A 16,827-nucleotide genomic window follows, 5' to 3' on the forward strand; every position below is an offset into this window, starting at 1 on the left:
TTTTATTCTTATTTTTAATGGATAGTTGGTGCATTTCCATTATGAATATGAAAAAAACATGTGAAGAAGTAGCATAATTCTTTTTTTAAAATACCAAGTAAGGCCGGTGCCGCGGCTCACTAGGCTAATCCTCCGCCTGCGGCGCCAGCACCCCAGATTCTAGTCCCAGTTGGGGCACCGGATTCTGTCCTGGCTGCCCCTCTTCCAGTACAGCGCTCTACTGTGGCCTGAGAAGGCAGTGGAGGATGGCCCAAGTGCTTGGGCCCTATACCCGTTTGGAAGACCAGGAGGAGGCACCTGGCTCCTGGCTTCGGATCGGTGCAGCGCGCCGGCTGTAATGGCCATTTGGGGGGTGAACCAACGGAAAAAGGAGGACTTTTCTCTCTGTCTCTCTCTCTCTCTCTGTCTGATTCTGCCTGTAAAAAAAAATCAAGTAAAAGAACAAACTATTCAGTAGTAGAAGTATGTCATAATACTATGGTATTGTATTCATGAATGTGTAATAAACTATTAATATTCACACCTAGTTCTGAGAATTTATTTTTGTTCCTTTTGCAGTGCCATACAAATTACATTCCTGTCTGTGGATCAAATGGGGACACTTACCAAAATGAATGCTTTCTCAGAAGGGCTGCTTGTAAGCACCAGAAAGAGATAACAGTAGTGGCCAGAGGACCATGCTACTCTGGTACGTATGATATTCTTTATAAATGCTACCCAAAAGGAGACTTATAGTTAGAAGTACATTACCAAAGCTCTCGCATGGATTGGTGGTGATTGTGTGGAGGAATTAGGGAGTTGTCTTTGCTGCAATTTCATGTTGCTCTTTTTAACTCTGAGTGGTTGTATTGACTGAGTTACTGCCCTACATTTTTAAGGCCTAAAGCCTTTTTATGTGGGGCTCTGCCTCTTGCTGGCTTTAAGATTTGAACATGAGGCAGAATAAGATTTGGGGTGGGAAGTGATAGGGAATCCATGTTGTAGACTTGTTTTGGTGCGGGGAAGGAGGTGGTCAGGAATATGTGTAGAAAATCATTAGTAGCATTTCAGGTTGTGTTTCTTCTCTTCTCCCTGCTGCCTCCCACTGCCTGCCCACTCTCCCAACCCTCTCCCAACCCAGCTGTTTGTATTTTCTTCCGCTTTATCCTCCTGAATTGGTAGTGACTGATTTTGGGAAGTATTACTATTAGTTTCTTTCTTGTGCTTGTGTTTGAAAATAGGGCTGCAGGTGAGATATTGCAATTAAAATTGTTGTACAGGGGTTAGTGAAGACTATTCCTATGTGATTTTCTTTCTTTATTTGAGTATTATGGTGCTTAAAGTTCTCTCTCTTGCTGGATCTGATGATTTTGAAGCCAACTACAAAGGTAGAAGGCACAGTGTCCAAGACCGCCCTCACTGCTGACACTTGAGTTCCGGAGGTACCACACACTACCCTCAGGTTCCATAGTCTGCTGCAGGGGCTCACACAACTCACTGAAAGCTGTTGTACTGGTGCTTCTGGTTTATTACAGGGAAAGGATACATGTTAACAAGAGCCAAGGGAAGAGAGGTATGGACAGATTCTAGGAGAAACCTAAGGATGGAGTTTCTGGATATCCTCTCCCTGTGGAGTCAGGGACAGAGTCAGCTCCTCCAGGTCACAATGTGTGACGATACATGTGGATTACTGCCAACTAGAAAAGCTCACCTGAGCCTTAGAGTTCTAAGTTTTTTTGGGACTTCATTATTTAACTTTCAAAAATGTTTATTTTCATCTACTTGGCAGAATGACAGAAAGAAAGAGAGACAGAAAATTCTCCATCGATGGTCTAATCCCCAAATTCCCACAACAGCCAGGTCTGGGTCAGGCTGAAGCCAGGAGCCTAGAACTCTTCTGGTCTCCCATGTTAAGAGTCCAAGAACTTAACTGGAGGATGGGGAATATCCAGCCCATAAGCCGTATAAGGCATGCAAAATTATTTGTATTGAGGTTATGTGGAGACTGTTCCAACCAAGGCAAATACAGGCAGGACTCAAAATTAGTATGTCTATAGCAGACTCATTTTTAGGCTGATAATTGTGTACACCCTGTAGATGATGTGATAAATCTCCAATGGCCCTTGGCCAAAAAAATGTTCCCTGTCTCTGAAAGCCATCATCTGGTGCCTCTCAGGATATATTAGCAGGAAGATGGATTGAAAGTGAAGTAGCCAGGATGCAAACCTACACCCTGATATGGGATGCAGGCTTACATATGGTGGCTTAACCCATGTGCCACAGTGCCTGTCTCATGCCCAATGACTGACTGTCCATGTATTTATCTCAGATGCCAGGGCTAGCAACACTGTGTGACCTGAAGCCCCCACTCTAAATTATATGTTGGTCTTTCTAGTGTGTCCAGCCCGTACCCTAAGACTATCGTATGTGGCTATCTCTATTCAAAGATCAGGTGGTCAGAAATCCTCCCCTAGTAAAGACACTGCCATCAGGCATGACTTAGAGTATCTTCCAGAAGCTGTGGGCACAGGTCAGACTTCTCTTGGGCCAAGGATGAATATTTTACTACTAAATAATTAGGTGCTTGGAGACGTTATGTTCTTAGGCTAGTAGATTATCATTTGGTGTAGTTCTTATTTGCTTCTCTAAGGATGTTGTGTTTCACATATTTGATATAGAAACTAAAGAGGAATATGGAATTTCTTGCAGTCCCAAAATAATTATGCATCATTTGTGAGGTGCATGTGTTTAAGACATCAAGTGCTTTGATAGATAGTGAATATTTAAAAAAAATATTTATTTATTTGAAAGGCAAAGTTAGAGAGGGAGAATCTTTAGTCTGCTGGTTCACTCCCCAAATGGCCACAATAGCCAGGGCTGGGCCAGAGTAAAGCTAGGAACGTGAAACTTCATCCATGTCTCCTACGTGGGAGCAGGGGCGCAAGGATTTGGACTTTCCCAGGTGCATTATCAGGGAGCTGGATTGGAAGTGGAGCAGCCAGGACATGCATCAGCACCCATGTGGAATTCTGGTTTTACAGGCAGCGTTTCAACCTGCTGTGTCACAATGTCAGTCTTGGTAGTGAATATTAAACATTAGAAAGAAGGGTAGTGAATTGGAAAGAGCATTGCACTAGAGTTAGAAGACATGGCTTTAAAGGAACTCCAACTCATATTTTACCGTATGGCTTCTTTGAGCCCCAGTTTCCTAAATCATAAAATAGATGTCATCTTCTGGAATTATTAAATAAAATTTGAATGAGTTAAGCTGTAGGATGCTTTATTGATTTTGTTATTTGCTGAGTGGGCCAATGTTTTTATACCATTTTATCTTTCATAAGTTCTATTCTATGAGATGTACTCTTTTTTGCTTACTTGCAAACTGCTTTCTTATGCTCTAAGATTGGGCTTTAAGGATTTTCTCCTCTGAAATCTTTATTTTGTGACATTGGGAGACAGATTTTGTTCACACCTTGTGTGTGTCTCTATGCATATACCATTCTGTGTTTCATTTATCTGACATTTCTGCCTCTAGTCAGATCAATCATTTTTCAATGGGAAGGCAGTATGTCCTGCCTATAGAGGTGTATCATGATCCTAGGGTAGGGTTGTATGGTCTGGGGAAGGTGTGAGTGTGGTCTACAAAATAAAATCCATTGGAAGACCTGTACCTCATTATCAGAGTAGTTACAGTAGTTAATTTTCTTTGGAATCCCAAATGCCAAACGAAGTGTGAGATACTTATATTAAAATTAGACATGGGTTGAAGAAAAGGTTGAGAGTATCTCTGCCCTAGGAATGAGTCTTATTTATTTATTTTTTCCTAGCATTTAGCATAGTGTCTGTCACATCTACCCAGTGTATATGGGATAGAAAGAAGGAGTGTTTTCCTAAGAAAAGTTTTAAATTGAGTTCCTTTGTTCCTACTCCTTCACTCCTTCTTTTCCTCTGTAATCAGAGATATAATTTTATGGTTAATTAGTCAAAATTGAACACGAGTTTAGAGTCTCCATAAAAGCCATGAAGATTTTGCAGTTGTTGCTGCATACGACATATATTTTTCTAGTAGCTCCTGTTTCTACCGTATCTGTGAATTCTGTCATTGCCTGAAGGAGTCTGATGAGTGCGGGGAGCAGTATACTTGAGTATTGCTCTACTCTAGAGAACTGAAGAACTGGAGTAGGTGCTCTAGGATCTGGAAGGAGCTGGATCAAGTGTCAAATCCTTCACTAGATGTGTGTGCTTTTTTTTTTTTCCCCCCAACAGCTCCATGCTGATGATACCATAGCATTACTATCTTTTCAACATATTTTGTGCTATATGTTGATTCTTTAGAATCATAAAATACATTTTTATATATGTTACATTTTAGACCCACTTCTTTTTGAGATTCTTTAGTTGTATGCAGGCATAGAGATAGGACACTGAGGCTTTTAGCAGGAAGCAGTGTTTATTTGTGCCAGCATTGGCTCAGCAGATTCACATCCAAAGGCTGAGCCCAAAACGCAGTGGGGCATTGCCTTATATGACTTTTGTCAGCTTCTTTTTACATTTTTAGTCCCATTGTCCCTCATGTATGGTAACATACATTCTGATTGGCCATAATGCTACAGGATTGAGACAGGGTTGCACATGGGTACATGGTTACTGGTAATGCCAGGTCACCTCTTCTTTGTTCTGGGAAGTCTCCTACCACATTCTCCCTTTTGATGCTCTTGGACAGATCATCCTGGTTTAAAGGTTTATATTTCTTTAATTTCATGACATATGTGGCCACTTTTCTTTTGACTGTAGCCTTGATGATGCTAGAGACAGGTCTTAGAACCAGGGGTACCAGGCAAGGTAGAATCAGGCAAGCCCCCCAAATTAAAACTACAAAACTTATAAGGGTCTTGAGTCCCCCCAAATTTGAAAACCACCCCCTAGACAATTCCCCTGGGTTCCAGCTTTTCCAGGTCTGGACTGGGACATGGGTGATCTTTCTCAGTTTGGTCTGTTATTGCTTCTGTGACCTTGCCTCATCTATCTGTAAGCAGCAGTTGTTCAGGTTAGATTTTCCACAAAGTCTCCCCCAAGCAAACAAGTAGGCTAGGGCTAAGCAGTTTTGATAGATGGCATTGTGTATTTTAGTATGTTGTTGGTCAATATATTGAGAGCTCTTTAGTTGTACTCTCAACAACAGCCATATGCTGATGATACAGTTTAACATGTAGATGAGAGTATGGTACTCATAAGACCTGTCCTCTGCACAGGTGCCAGGGGCCATGATAGTAAATTATTCACTAAGGGGGCCATTGATCATCTTTTTTAAAATATTTGAAAGGCAGAATTACAGAGAGGTAGAGGCAGAGGGAGAGGGATAGAGAGAGAGGTGTCTTCCATCTGCTGTTCACTCCCCAAATGGCCACAACGGCTGGAGCTGGGCCAATCCAAAGCCAGGAGCCAGGAGCTTCCTCAGGGTCTCCCACACGGGTACAGGGACCAAAGGACTTGGGCCATCTTCTGTTGCTTTCCTAGGCCATAGCAGAGAGCTGGATCATAAGTGGAGCAGCCAGGATGCCGGCAGTTTAGGCAGCAGCTTTACTCACTATGCAACAGCATAGGCCCCACCATTGATCATCTTTCCAGTCATCAATTGATGGGGTATGCCACTCTCTCTGGCTCCCTCAGTTCTCATATACAGGGACTCCCAAATGTTTCTTCTAGCCAGTGGGAGTAGAAGAAGGAAGGGTGGATAGTTCTCAGCGCACAAAATCTGGACCAGAATTGGGGTTGTTTAGTAAAAATGGCCTTTCCGCATATTCAGTATAGTACCTCTGGGTCCCATCACTCCATGTTTGTGGTGAGGTTGTCCCAGGCTTTTTTAGGTTAGAGAAATTGGACAAGGTTTGGGGATTCCTGCCACTGGGTTTTCTGAGTTGTCATAGGATTCTTGGCCCTGGCATGTCAGGTTTCCAAGTGAGGTATTAAACTGTCTTCTCTATTGGGTGAGACAGTACTTTCCAATTATTGAGGTTTTGAGAAGCCAAACACCAGCAGTTCAGAGGGGAGATTTTGTTTCATTATATGGCTCCCAAGGGTCTAGTTCCTTAGCCTACCCCGGCCATTGATCTCCCATACTGGTTCCCCCACATACATAGCAGGAAGAGACGTGTAGAGATTGAGCAATAGTCTCTGCTATGGCCAGGTACAGGGTTTTTGTTGTAGTAGAGATGTGGGGAGAACCTACTTTTTCATTTCCTCGTAAAAGGAATAAAAGGCCTCATGAGATGATGCCTGGTGTGGGACTGTAACCCTCATGAAATATAACATGATTCCATGGTCTATGCCTCATCCATATATATATATATATATACACCAATCTGATGGCCAACTTTCCATCTCGAATCCTCTGGGTTAAGGATGATGAAGTTAACAAGATTACAAGTTCCCAATTGACAGTTTGATGTGGCAACACCTTTTGGAGGAGGGCTGTTTTATTTTCCCATGAAACACAGCTCCAATAAGGACAGTGAGGCCAGCTATCACTGTTAACTGGAGCCAGTCTGAGACTGATCACACATGTATTTATCATTGAGCTGTATTCTTGTACCTCACCTGAGTTCTACACTTGATAACATGTGAAGGGTTGCCACCTGTGGCTGCACACACATCAGAAAGGACTTATATAGGTTGTTTTGAGTTAGTGATTTGGGTTTCGTTAATTATTTGACCCATATTTCAAGGCTCTGAACCTCTAGCCACTTCTCATTTGGGGAGTACTGTGGGTTGAAATAAGTGTACTGATCCCCTTGCTGGCAAATGGAATAGATGGTCTTACTATGTCTGCAGGTCCCTGAGACTGTTCCCTGGCAGGAGAAATGGGTATAATAATGCAGGGTTTTGGTGACATCCTGGCCTGATCTAGTTATGTGAATACATGAGTCACAAGATAGGGATGTGGAGCCCATTGGGGACCCATATAAGAACATAGTTACAGTCACAAAAATTAAGAATAGACGATTCTGAGGCCAGAGTGCTGTTTAGGACATCTGCCATTCTATGGGTCTGCTGTGTACCTCACTTCCCATGTTGGATCGTTCTCTCCCTTTTTGATTCTATCAGCTAGTGTTTGCAGACACTAGTCTTGTTTATGTGATCCCTTTGACTGTTAGTCCTATCATTATGATCAATTGTGAACAGAAATTGATCACTGGGACTAGTGAGATGGCACTGGTACATGCCACCTTGATGGGATTGAATTGGAATCCCCTGGTATGTTTCTAACTCTACCGTTTGAGGTAAGTCAGCTTGAGCATGTCCTGAATTGCACATCTCTTCCCTCTCTTATTCCCACTCTTATATTTAACAGTGATCACATTTCAGTTAAGTTTCAGCACTTAAGAAAAATTGTGTATTGATTACAGTATTCAACCAGAAGTATTAAGTAGAACAAACAAAAAAAATACTAAGAGAGATAACATATCAAGTTGCTCATCAGCAGTTAGGGTGAGGGCTGATCAAGTCACCGTTTCTCATAGTGTTCATTTCACTTTAACAGGTTTCCTTTTTGGTGCTCAGTTAGTTGTCACCTATCAAGGAGAACAAGTGGTATTTGTCCCTTTGGGATTGGCTTATTTCACTTAGCATGTTTTCCAAATTCCTAACAGGGATCACTTTTCAGTTAAAATTTAAACACCTAAGAATAATTGTGTGTTAATTACAGAGTTCAACCAATGGTACTAGAACAAAAAAAATACTAAAATGGATAAAGTATTATGCGGATCTGGCTGAAAAGCCCATGAGAGTATTTCAGGCATGGAAAGCCAAGACACTCTGGGGAAAAACAAAACAAAACAAAACAAAACAAAAAACCTAAATGAAATATCTCCGCGAGTGAGATCCCAGTGGAAAGAACGGGTCATCAAAGAAGGAGGTACCTTTCTCTGAAGGGAGGAGAGAACTTCCACTTTGACCATGGCCTTGTCTAAAAATTATCAGAGTCAGTGAACTCAGGGGGCTTCCATAGCCTTGGCAGCTCATGACAAGAGCCTAGGTTGATTACTGATGCCATAAACAAGAGTGTCAATTTGTTAAGTCAACAACAGGAGTCACTGTGCACTTACTCCTCATGTAGGATCTTTGTCCTTAGTGTGCTGTACATTGAGATTTAATGCTATAACTAGTACTCAAACAGTATTTTTCACTTTATGTTTCTGTGTGGGAGCAAACTGTTGAAATCTTTACTTAATGTATGCTAAACTGATCTTCTGTATATAAAGAGAAACGAAAATGAATCTTGATGTGAATGGAAGGGGAGAGGGAGTGGGAAAGGGGAGGGTTGCGGGTGGGAGGGACGTTATAGGGGGGAAGCCATTGTAATCCATAAGCTGTACTTTGGAAATATATATTCATTAAATGAAAGTTTTTTTTTAAAAAAAGAAAGAAAAATAAAGGACATTTGTCCCTAGATTTCAAATCAAAAAAAAAAGAAAAAAAGAATAGACGATTCATCTTGTAGGTCATGGGGCTTTCAGTTCCTCAGGCTTCTACTGTGTGTAGATTGGTCAGCTTTTGGAGTGACCAAAGCAGGGCTGCTTGTCCTGTGGGTATCTTGGGGTGTGGCTTGTTTATTCCTGATGGTTAACTTGCACAGTGCAGCTGGATCGGAGATGCACTCCCAGTTGCTAGAGGCTGGTTTTACCCTGCTGTGGTGGATCCAGGGTACCACCTTGGCAACATTAACTACAGTAGGGGTGGGCAAAACATAGTGAACGAATCTCTCCAAAGACATTTTAGGGGCTGATCATTGCTCTTTCACCCACACTGTGTCTCCTGACTTAAAGGGATGGGCATCTGTGGTTAAGCTCATGGGTAATCGTTCCCTAATCCAATGATTGGTGGAAGATGGGGTTAAACCAAGGGCTTGCATCTGTTGCCTCAGGCTGAGGTTGCCTATTTCTTTTTATCTCCCTGCATTCCCTGGATGATGGAGTGCCCATAGAGAATTTCAAAAGGCGAGATCCCTGTTTGCTTGGTAGGGATAGCCCTAATGCTTAACAGAGCTATCAGTAACAGTTGATCTCAGTGTAGGTGGGTCTTCTGGCACAATTTACTCAATTGTATCTTCAGAGTTTGCTTTATTTGTTCCACTTTTCCTGAGCCATGGGGCTGATAGGCCGTCTGTAACTTCCAGGTAATTCCTAGTCCTTTTGTCACCATCTGTACCACTTCTGCTATGAATGCAGGCCTGTTGTGGGACCTGATAGTAACTGGGATTCTGAAGCATGGGATAGTTTTCTTTAGCAGAAGCCAGGCCACTTCATGGGCCTTCTCAGTGTGGATTGGAAAGCCTTTACTCAATCTGAGAAAACACACCCAAAAACCAATAGATATTTGCAACTCCAAACACCAAGGAGCTCAGTAAAGTCCACAATTAAGTTTTCAAGTGGTCTTCCTCCTACACTTTGTATCTGGGGAGGCACCTTGGGCCCTCAGTGGGAGTTGTTCCAAACACACACCTCAAATTCTTTGCATACTTCTTGGGCTATGCTGGAGAGTCTAGGGGTGTAGAAATGCTGACCCAGTGTGAATTCCAGGGCTGTCCAGTTGATGTGGGTCTCTTGGTACAACTTCTTAGATGAAAGTTGGTGCTAGGGACTCCGGGGCTGAAACACAGATGTCCTCAAATTTCTACCATTCACCCTGGATGTAACTTCCACGTTCAGTCTTGAACCAGGTTAACTCATGCTGGAAGTAGTTTGGGTCCCATTCTACTAGGGATTTGAGGGACAGGGCAGTATTCAGGGTGATCAACTTTATTGATCCCTTGGTAGCCATGTCCTTAGTCTCTCAGTTGTTTCTTTAGTTTCCCCAGGCTGTAGTGGCATCCCCCTTTTGATGGCCCCAACACTGCATAACAGCCATTTTTCTGGGTATCCATACAGTCTCCAACTACTCTAGGACTTCTTTTCTATATTTAATGACTTTCCCCCTTGAATGGATTAGTCCTTTTTCTTTATATAAGGTCCTATATATTTGGAGAGTGGTGTAGGCATATTTTGAGTTTTGTACATATATTGACACGGATTCCTGCTGCTAGTTGGAGAGCTCAGTTCAGTGCTATGAGTTCTGCCTTTTGTACTGAGGTTCCTGCAGGCAGGAGTTTGGCCTCAGTGGTAGAATGTGGGGTCACTCGAGAGTATCCTGAGAGGCATTTCCCTTCTTTGATGAAGCTACTGCCATCAGTGAAATACTCTACATCTGGGTCTTTGAGGTTGTCAAGTCTGGGTGGCTAGAAAACACCTCATTCCAGGGCCATCACAGTGGCATAAGTGTAGTAGGCTAAGCCTCTGTCTGTGGCACAGGCATCCCATATGGATACCAGTTGCTGTCCCGGCTGTTCCTCTTCCGATCCAGCTCTCTGTTTATGGCCTGGGAAAGCAGTGGAGGATGGCCCTAGTGCTTGGGCCCTGCACCCGTGTGGGAGACCCAAAGGAAGCTCCTGGCTTCAGATTGGCTCAGTTCCGGTGATTGCGGCCATTTGGGGAGTGAACCAGTGGATAGAAGACCTTTCTCTCTCTCTTCCTCTCACAGTGTCTGTAACTCTGCCTCTCAGATAAATAAATGAAATCTTAAAAATATCCATGACTACTATGCTGTCATGGTCTGTTATGCCTGCCTGACTCAGTAGGCAATAGGTTGCTGGCTTTAAAGTTCTCAAAGCGAATACATAGGTTTTCATACAGTATCCCATGATATTTGACCATTCTGGCATTATTTAGCCAGTATTGTCCCTTATATTACATTAGGGTCAGGACTGAGTGTGGTACTTGAACCATCAGATCCTGCCCCATAATAAGTTTGTTGGCCTCTGATATGAGGAGGGCTATGGCAGCGAGAGCTTAGAGGCAGGGTGGCCAGCTTTATTTAGAAATATATGCCACTGGACGATGCCAGGACCCCAGCATTTGGTTAGTACCCTGACCACGGTGTCTGTGTTCATGCAAATATAGGAAAAAAGGCTTAGTTACGTTCAGAAGTCACAGAGCCAGGGCTTTTGGGAGGACTTGCTTGTTCTGTTTAAAGGCCTTCTCTTGTGCTTCTTCCCACAATAGAATCTCCTTTTCTCCCCACTTTGTGGCTTTGTAAAAGGGTCAAAAATGAAGAAACTGGGTATCCAGATCCTGCAGAAGCCAGAGGCCCCAAGGAATTCCTGAATCTGGCATTGGGTCAAGGAGGTTGGGATTGAGCAAACTGCTTGTTTCCTTTATGGGCCGAATTGGTGCTGTCCTTGGGACAGATGGAAACCAAGGTATTTTACCTTTTCTTGGCAGATTTGAGCCTTTTTCCTTGAGACTTTGTAGCCAGCTTCCCACTGGAGGGGGTGGAGCAGTCATGTTCCTTCCTTGCAATTCTCTCATGTCTGTCCAGCTAGCAGGAGGTCATCCATGTACTGGAGTAGTGTGCAGCCATGTTGATTCACTATGAAGACTTTAAATCAGAGACTAGCACAATACCAAAAATGGTTGGAGAATTTGTGAATCCTTGACGCAGTCTAGTCCAGGTCAACTGGCCCTTGTCTCTGGTCTCAGCATTTTCCCACTGGAAGGAAAAGATTAGTTGACTCTGAGGGGCCAGGTGGATACAGAAGAGGCATTCTTAAGGTCCAGACATGTAAAGAAGGCAGTTTCAGCAGGGATGAGACCCAGGAGAGCATAGAGGTTAGGGACAACTGGGTATAGGGTACTGGTAGCCTGGTTTACTGCTCATAGGTCCTGAACCTGCTGATAGTTGTTTTGTCCATGGCTTTTGAACTAGCAGGAGGGGAGTGTTCCAAGGCAAGTGGCAGGGCTGGAGGATTTTATACTTTAGAAGTCTCTCTAGGTGCTTTTGGATCCCAGTTTGTGCCTTGTGAAGGATGAAATATTGTCTGTGGCAGGCGGATCCAACCCCTGGTTGTAGTTCTACCACTACTGGGAGTATGTTTCTGACCAGTCCAGTCTGGGAGAATTGTCCTCAGCCCATACTCCAGGCAGCTTAAAGGGAGGCTCAGGTCTCTGTTGTGGCTCCTCTAGGAGATTATAGAGGTGCCACTCCTCTCCTTGGGGAGCTCTGAGAGTCATGACTTTCATTTCTGGTTTTCTCGGGGTCAGAGCTGCTTGGCCGTGGGAGTTGAAAGTTATCTAGGCCTATAATTTTTTGTTTGTTTGTTTTTAAGGATTTTTATTTATTTATTTGAAAGAGTTAGAGAGAGAGAGGTCTTCCATCCGCTGTATCACTCCCCAATTGGCCGCAGACACTGGAGCTGTGCCGATCCAAAGCTAAGATTCAGGGACTTCTTCCGGGTCTCCCATGGGGGTACAAGGGCCCAAATATTTGGGCCATCTTCTATTGCTTTCCCAGGCTATAGCAGAGAGCTGGACCAGAAGTGGAGTAGCTGGAACTTAAATGGGTGCCCATACGGGGTGCTGGCACTGGAGGCGGTGGCTTTACCCACCACACCACAGTGCTGGTCCCTGGGCCTGTAGTTTTCCCAAAAGGTTCTGACCTGTGAAGGCCACAGGACAGTTAGGGGGGTATAGGAATTCATGAAAGACTACATGGCTGCTTAAATTGCACTGCTGTAGCTGTAAGAAGGAGTGACGGGCTCAGCTACCTATGACTCCCACATAGCAGCTGCTTGACTTTGCAAAAGGGGGCCCATGGGTTGAGTCACCACTGAGTACTCTTCCCTGGTGTCCACCATGAAGTCAGTGGGCTGGCTCCCTACAGTCATTCAGACCATGGGCTTCCTGAGGCATAGCAAAATGGAGCCTACTCTGTCCTAGTCTTCCTCATAGTTCTCCATGGCAGCTAGGCCTACAGAGTCTTCCCCAGGAGCTTCGGATGGTTGTTGCATGGATTGGTAGCGTCCCTGGATCACTTGTCCTCTCCCTTGGGGCCAGGGAGTTGGGTGATATTCTGCTGACTGTCAAGGACATTCATTCTTCATGTGACCTTCCTCGTGACCACTGATACACTGATTTTGTCCCAGTCTAACCTCCAGGTGCTGCTATCCCTCTGGCTGACCTCTCCTTTGGTCTTGTCCTAGACCCAATGGAGCACTTCTTTGGGAGTGTCCTGACTGTTCCACTAGGGCCGTGGTGAGCGGAGCTACTTTTCATTTCATTTTTTGGTCAGCCTCCTGGAGGGCTTTCTGATCTCAATAAACAAATACTTAGGTGGAGACGTAAAGTAGCTGGCTTGCATTCATTCCAGCAAAGCACTCCAGCTTCTATAGCTTGCCTCTGATGTCTCCCTGGGCCTGGCCAATGAAGGCAGCGTTGACCACCCATTGATTTTCTGCCGCTTTTGGGTCAGAGAGTGTAGAGATGGAAGGCTCGGGACAGTCTCCATAGAATTGATTTGGCTTTCCTCAGCTCCTTGGAGTGCCTCTGAGGATTTACTCACATTCATGACCTTTCCCCCTTCTTCCCTCATGCTGCTTCAAAGGACCTCTTGGTAACATTTGAGCATTCTGAAACTCCTGGTCATCATTAGGGTCCCATTGGAAATCTTCCTCAGAAAACTGATTCTGGATGTAAGCTTGGGCATTCCGAGTCCCTGCTGGGCTGTGTTCCTCTATCCATTTCAATGTGGCCTGGGTAATTTTGGCATTCTTCAGTGTTAAACAGAGTCTGAAGAAGCTGGCAACAGTTGGTCCAGGTGGGCTTATGGGTCTGGATGATACATTGCATCAGATCAATCATGGCTTGGGGTTTCCTAGTGAATGAGGGGGTATGGTTCTTCCAGTTCAGGAGATCAGTGGTGGCAAAAGGCTGATGTATGAAGGTGCATTGTCCCCTTGCATCTGACCATCGTGATCATTGTAGATGAACCCCTGGGTTTCTCTTGAGAAGTGACATCTGTAGCGCACTTTGGCATCTATTGGGAGGGAGGCTGTCAGTAGGGTGCTCTTGGTGCTTCCCAGTTGGGAGTATATGGGGTTAGGACTAGCAGCCCCGAAGTGGCTACCATCAGGGGCATCTTGGGTGACTTTCTGAGGGGGGTGGCTTGTCTCTGGGTGGGCTCTGCTGCAGGGTAGTCTCTCCCATAGGTGGGTGAAGTGCAGATAGTGGCAGATGGTACAGTGGTGCATAAGGTGGGTGAACCTCTTCTGGCTCCTCAGATAAGATGGGCTTCTTAAGTTTCTGGTCGGCATTTTGGAGGGGTTGTCATCTGATCTTACATCATGATTTTACACTTCTCTTCCAGACAAGTTTTTAGCCACAGTGGCTGAGAGAGGACTATGTCTTGTTAGTAGTCAATGTAGGGAAATAGGTTGGGGTGACCAGGGTCCCCCCAGTAGCGTGGAACACTTTACTAACTAGTTCTTTATCTGGGGACCCCTGGGAAGGCCAACCCACCCCGAATGAAGGCCATTCTCTTTTGTAGACAGTCCGGAGTTTGCCAGGAGTCAGTCTAACACCATAGTCTCCTGATTCTCCCTTTCTCAAATTTTTCATCACACACTCCAAGGGGGTAGGTTTACCCTGTTGGCCACTTATTCCCCCACCTCTCCCCCAAGACAGTCACACACAAAGAGGGAAGGGGAAGGGGTGAGAAATTGTTTCTTCCTTTTCTGGCTGTTCCTGTGGAGCTATTCAGGCACTTCTTATCATTGGCAGGTCAGTTTACACCCCTGACTTGGATCAGGCTCGTAGACCTTGTGGAGCGCCTAGGGCTGCCCTGAGCTGTGTAAGGATCGCCAGGGACCCACGGATCAGGACTCTGCACTTGCTTTGGCCTTCAGTTAAGTGATGACTCAGCTCAGCTCATTCAGTCATCATTTACTTGCACTCAAATGCAGCTTCCAACCTGCAGCCCAGCACCTTAGGATTTTGGTTTTGTGAGACTACTCAGGCAGTTCTGGCAGGTGATCAGGTTCCCCATCTGCCGCTTAGGGACAGGCTCACCAAAACGAACCTGGGTTCTTACTAGTCTGATGGTGCACCTGTGGCTGGTTCCTGTGCCTCACTGGATTCCTTTGTGCTTCTGGGGTCCTTGTTCCAGTGTGCTGTGAGGGGTAGTTCCCTCTAGATCCATGGATCCACTAGCACCAGGTGAGGTCATCTCTCCCAGCGTCCTGGAAATCATATGCCAGTGACAAGGGAAGTGAAAACCCTGCCTCAGAATCCTGGATGACCCCCAGAAATGTTGTGGGATGCGCAAACAGAGGCAGGACACTGAGGCCTTTAGCAGGAAGTAGTATTTATTCCTGCTGGCACTGACTCGGTGATTCACATCCAAAGACTGAGCCCTGAATGCATTATATATCATGTGATATACAATGCCTTATATACCTTTTATCAGCTTCCTTTTACATGGTTAGTCCCTTTGTCCTCATGTGTGGTAACATTCTGATTGGTACCCTAATGCTACAGGGTTGAGAGGGTTGTGCATGGGTACGCAGTTACTGGTAATGCCACGTCACCTCTCCTTTGTTCTGGGAAGGCTCCTACCACAATTCCTTCTGATTTGATTTCTTGGAGGAAGTTAATTTTGTTAGTAATATGAAAACGTCAGTTCTAGGGTTCTTCCCTTCCTAAACCTTAGGGCTTTTCTTACCTTTTGGTTTTTGATCTTCAAAAGATTTTATTAAGAAGATTTTTTAGAGCCAGGCGCAAAGCTCCTCTTCTGTCTTTCAAATAAAAGCAGCTTAATCATTATTTCTCTAAAGCTTTAATAAAAGTAAATTTTTCTTTTACTTTTTAAATTAGTCGATTAGAATTAATTATTTATGTTTAGTCATTTATAATATTTATTGGCCTTTACTCTGTACAAAGTACCTGGATATTTCCTGAATGGACTGTAAAGATGTATGACTTATAGGTGATTATGAAACTCAGTAATTTAGATTTTGAGACAGAATACTAAAATAGTTTATATGAATAAGCTGGTACATGTCAAAGCTATGATAAAAGATCTATATGATAATGTACATCACAGCTTTATTTTTGATAGTAAATTTTATTATTTGAAAAGGTGAATTTTTCCCAGGGAAAGTATTCATATTTGTTGTTTTTCTCCTCAGATAATGGCTCTGGATCTGGAGAAGGAGGTAAGTTTCAAATACTTCTTAAAGGACTTTTTTCGCCGTTTTTAAAAACAGCTTTGAGATTGTATACAATCAGTGACTATAGTATATTCAAAGTTGTAAATTCATCACCACAGTGAATTACGGAACATTTCATTAACCCAACAAGAAACCATGTGCCCCTTAGCCATTTATCCCTAGCTGTCTCTCTCAGTCAGTCTTGGGTGTTTTTTTTTTTTTTTTTTTTTTTTTAAGGCATTTTTCACTAAAGGTTTGCTTTTAAACTAAAGGGAAAATGTAGTTGCTCCTATGAAACAGAGATTATACCAAAGTGAATTTTCTTCTTAGGTTCATCTCCACCAGTGATTTTAGCTTGGACCAGAGTGTTTATAACTCTATCCCTTTCTTCCAAATTTTTGATCATATGAAATTTACAGGGTACAAGGTTAAAAAACTCCAGAGTAAGTTGTGCATAGATCAGGGAACACTTGGCAGGGCAATTCTAGTGGGATTTAGAATTTAATATAAATCTTTTAAAATTTCCTTTGCTTTTTATTTTATCTTACAAATCTGTGAATTATTTCTGATACTTAAAAAAATTAGTCCTTGATATTAGCATATGGTAATGTTTAAATGATCAGAATTGAGAATGACTAATCTATTTCATGGTCTAATGAGGCTGTAAATCTTCGTGATTATCTACAGTGGTAAATAATGTTTGAGTAATGTCAGGATACATGCCATAAGAACACCGTGAAGCCAGGAACATTCACTCTGGTAAAACTCACATT

General features: G+C 43.6%; 1 protein-coding gene across 4 annotated transcripts in view; it reads left to right on the plus strand.

Annotated features, from left to right (window-relative positions):
• The window catches only part of LOC100347865 (myb/SANT-like DNA-binding domain-containing protein 3), a 178,689-nt gene that overhangs the window by 96,158 nt on the left and 65,704 nt on the right, over nt 1–16,827 (plus strand). For all 4 annotated transcript variants that reach the window (XM_089301180.1, XM_089301188.1, XM_089301194.1 and 1 more), the window contains 2 exons: nt 559–688; nt 16,034–16,060. In XM_089301180.1, coding sequence (XP_089157306.1) covers nt 559–688; nt 16,034–16,060 — 157 coding nt within the window. The remainder of the gene's footprint in view (nt 1–558; nt 689–16,033; nt 16,061–16,827) is intronic.

This window comes from Oryctolagus cuniculus, chromosome 1 (genome assembly GCF_051225735.1).
Source record: "Oryctolagus cuniculus isolate XC-2025 breed Fujian yellow rabbit chromosome 1, ASM5122573v1, whole genome shotgun sequence".
NCBI classification, from domain to species: domain Eukaryota; kingdom Metazoa; phylum Chordata; class Mammalia; order Lagomorpha; family Leporidae; genus Oryctolagus; species Oryctolagus cuniculus.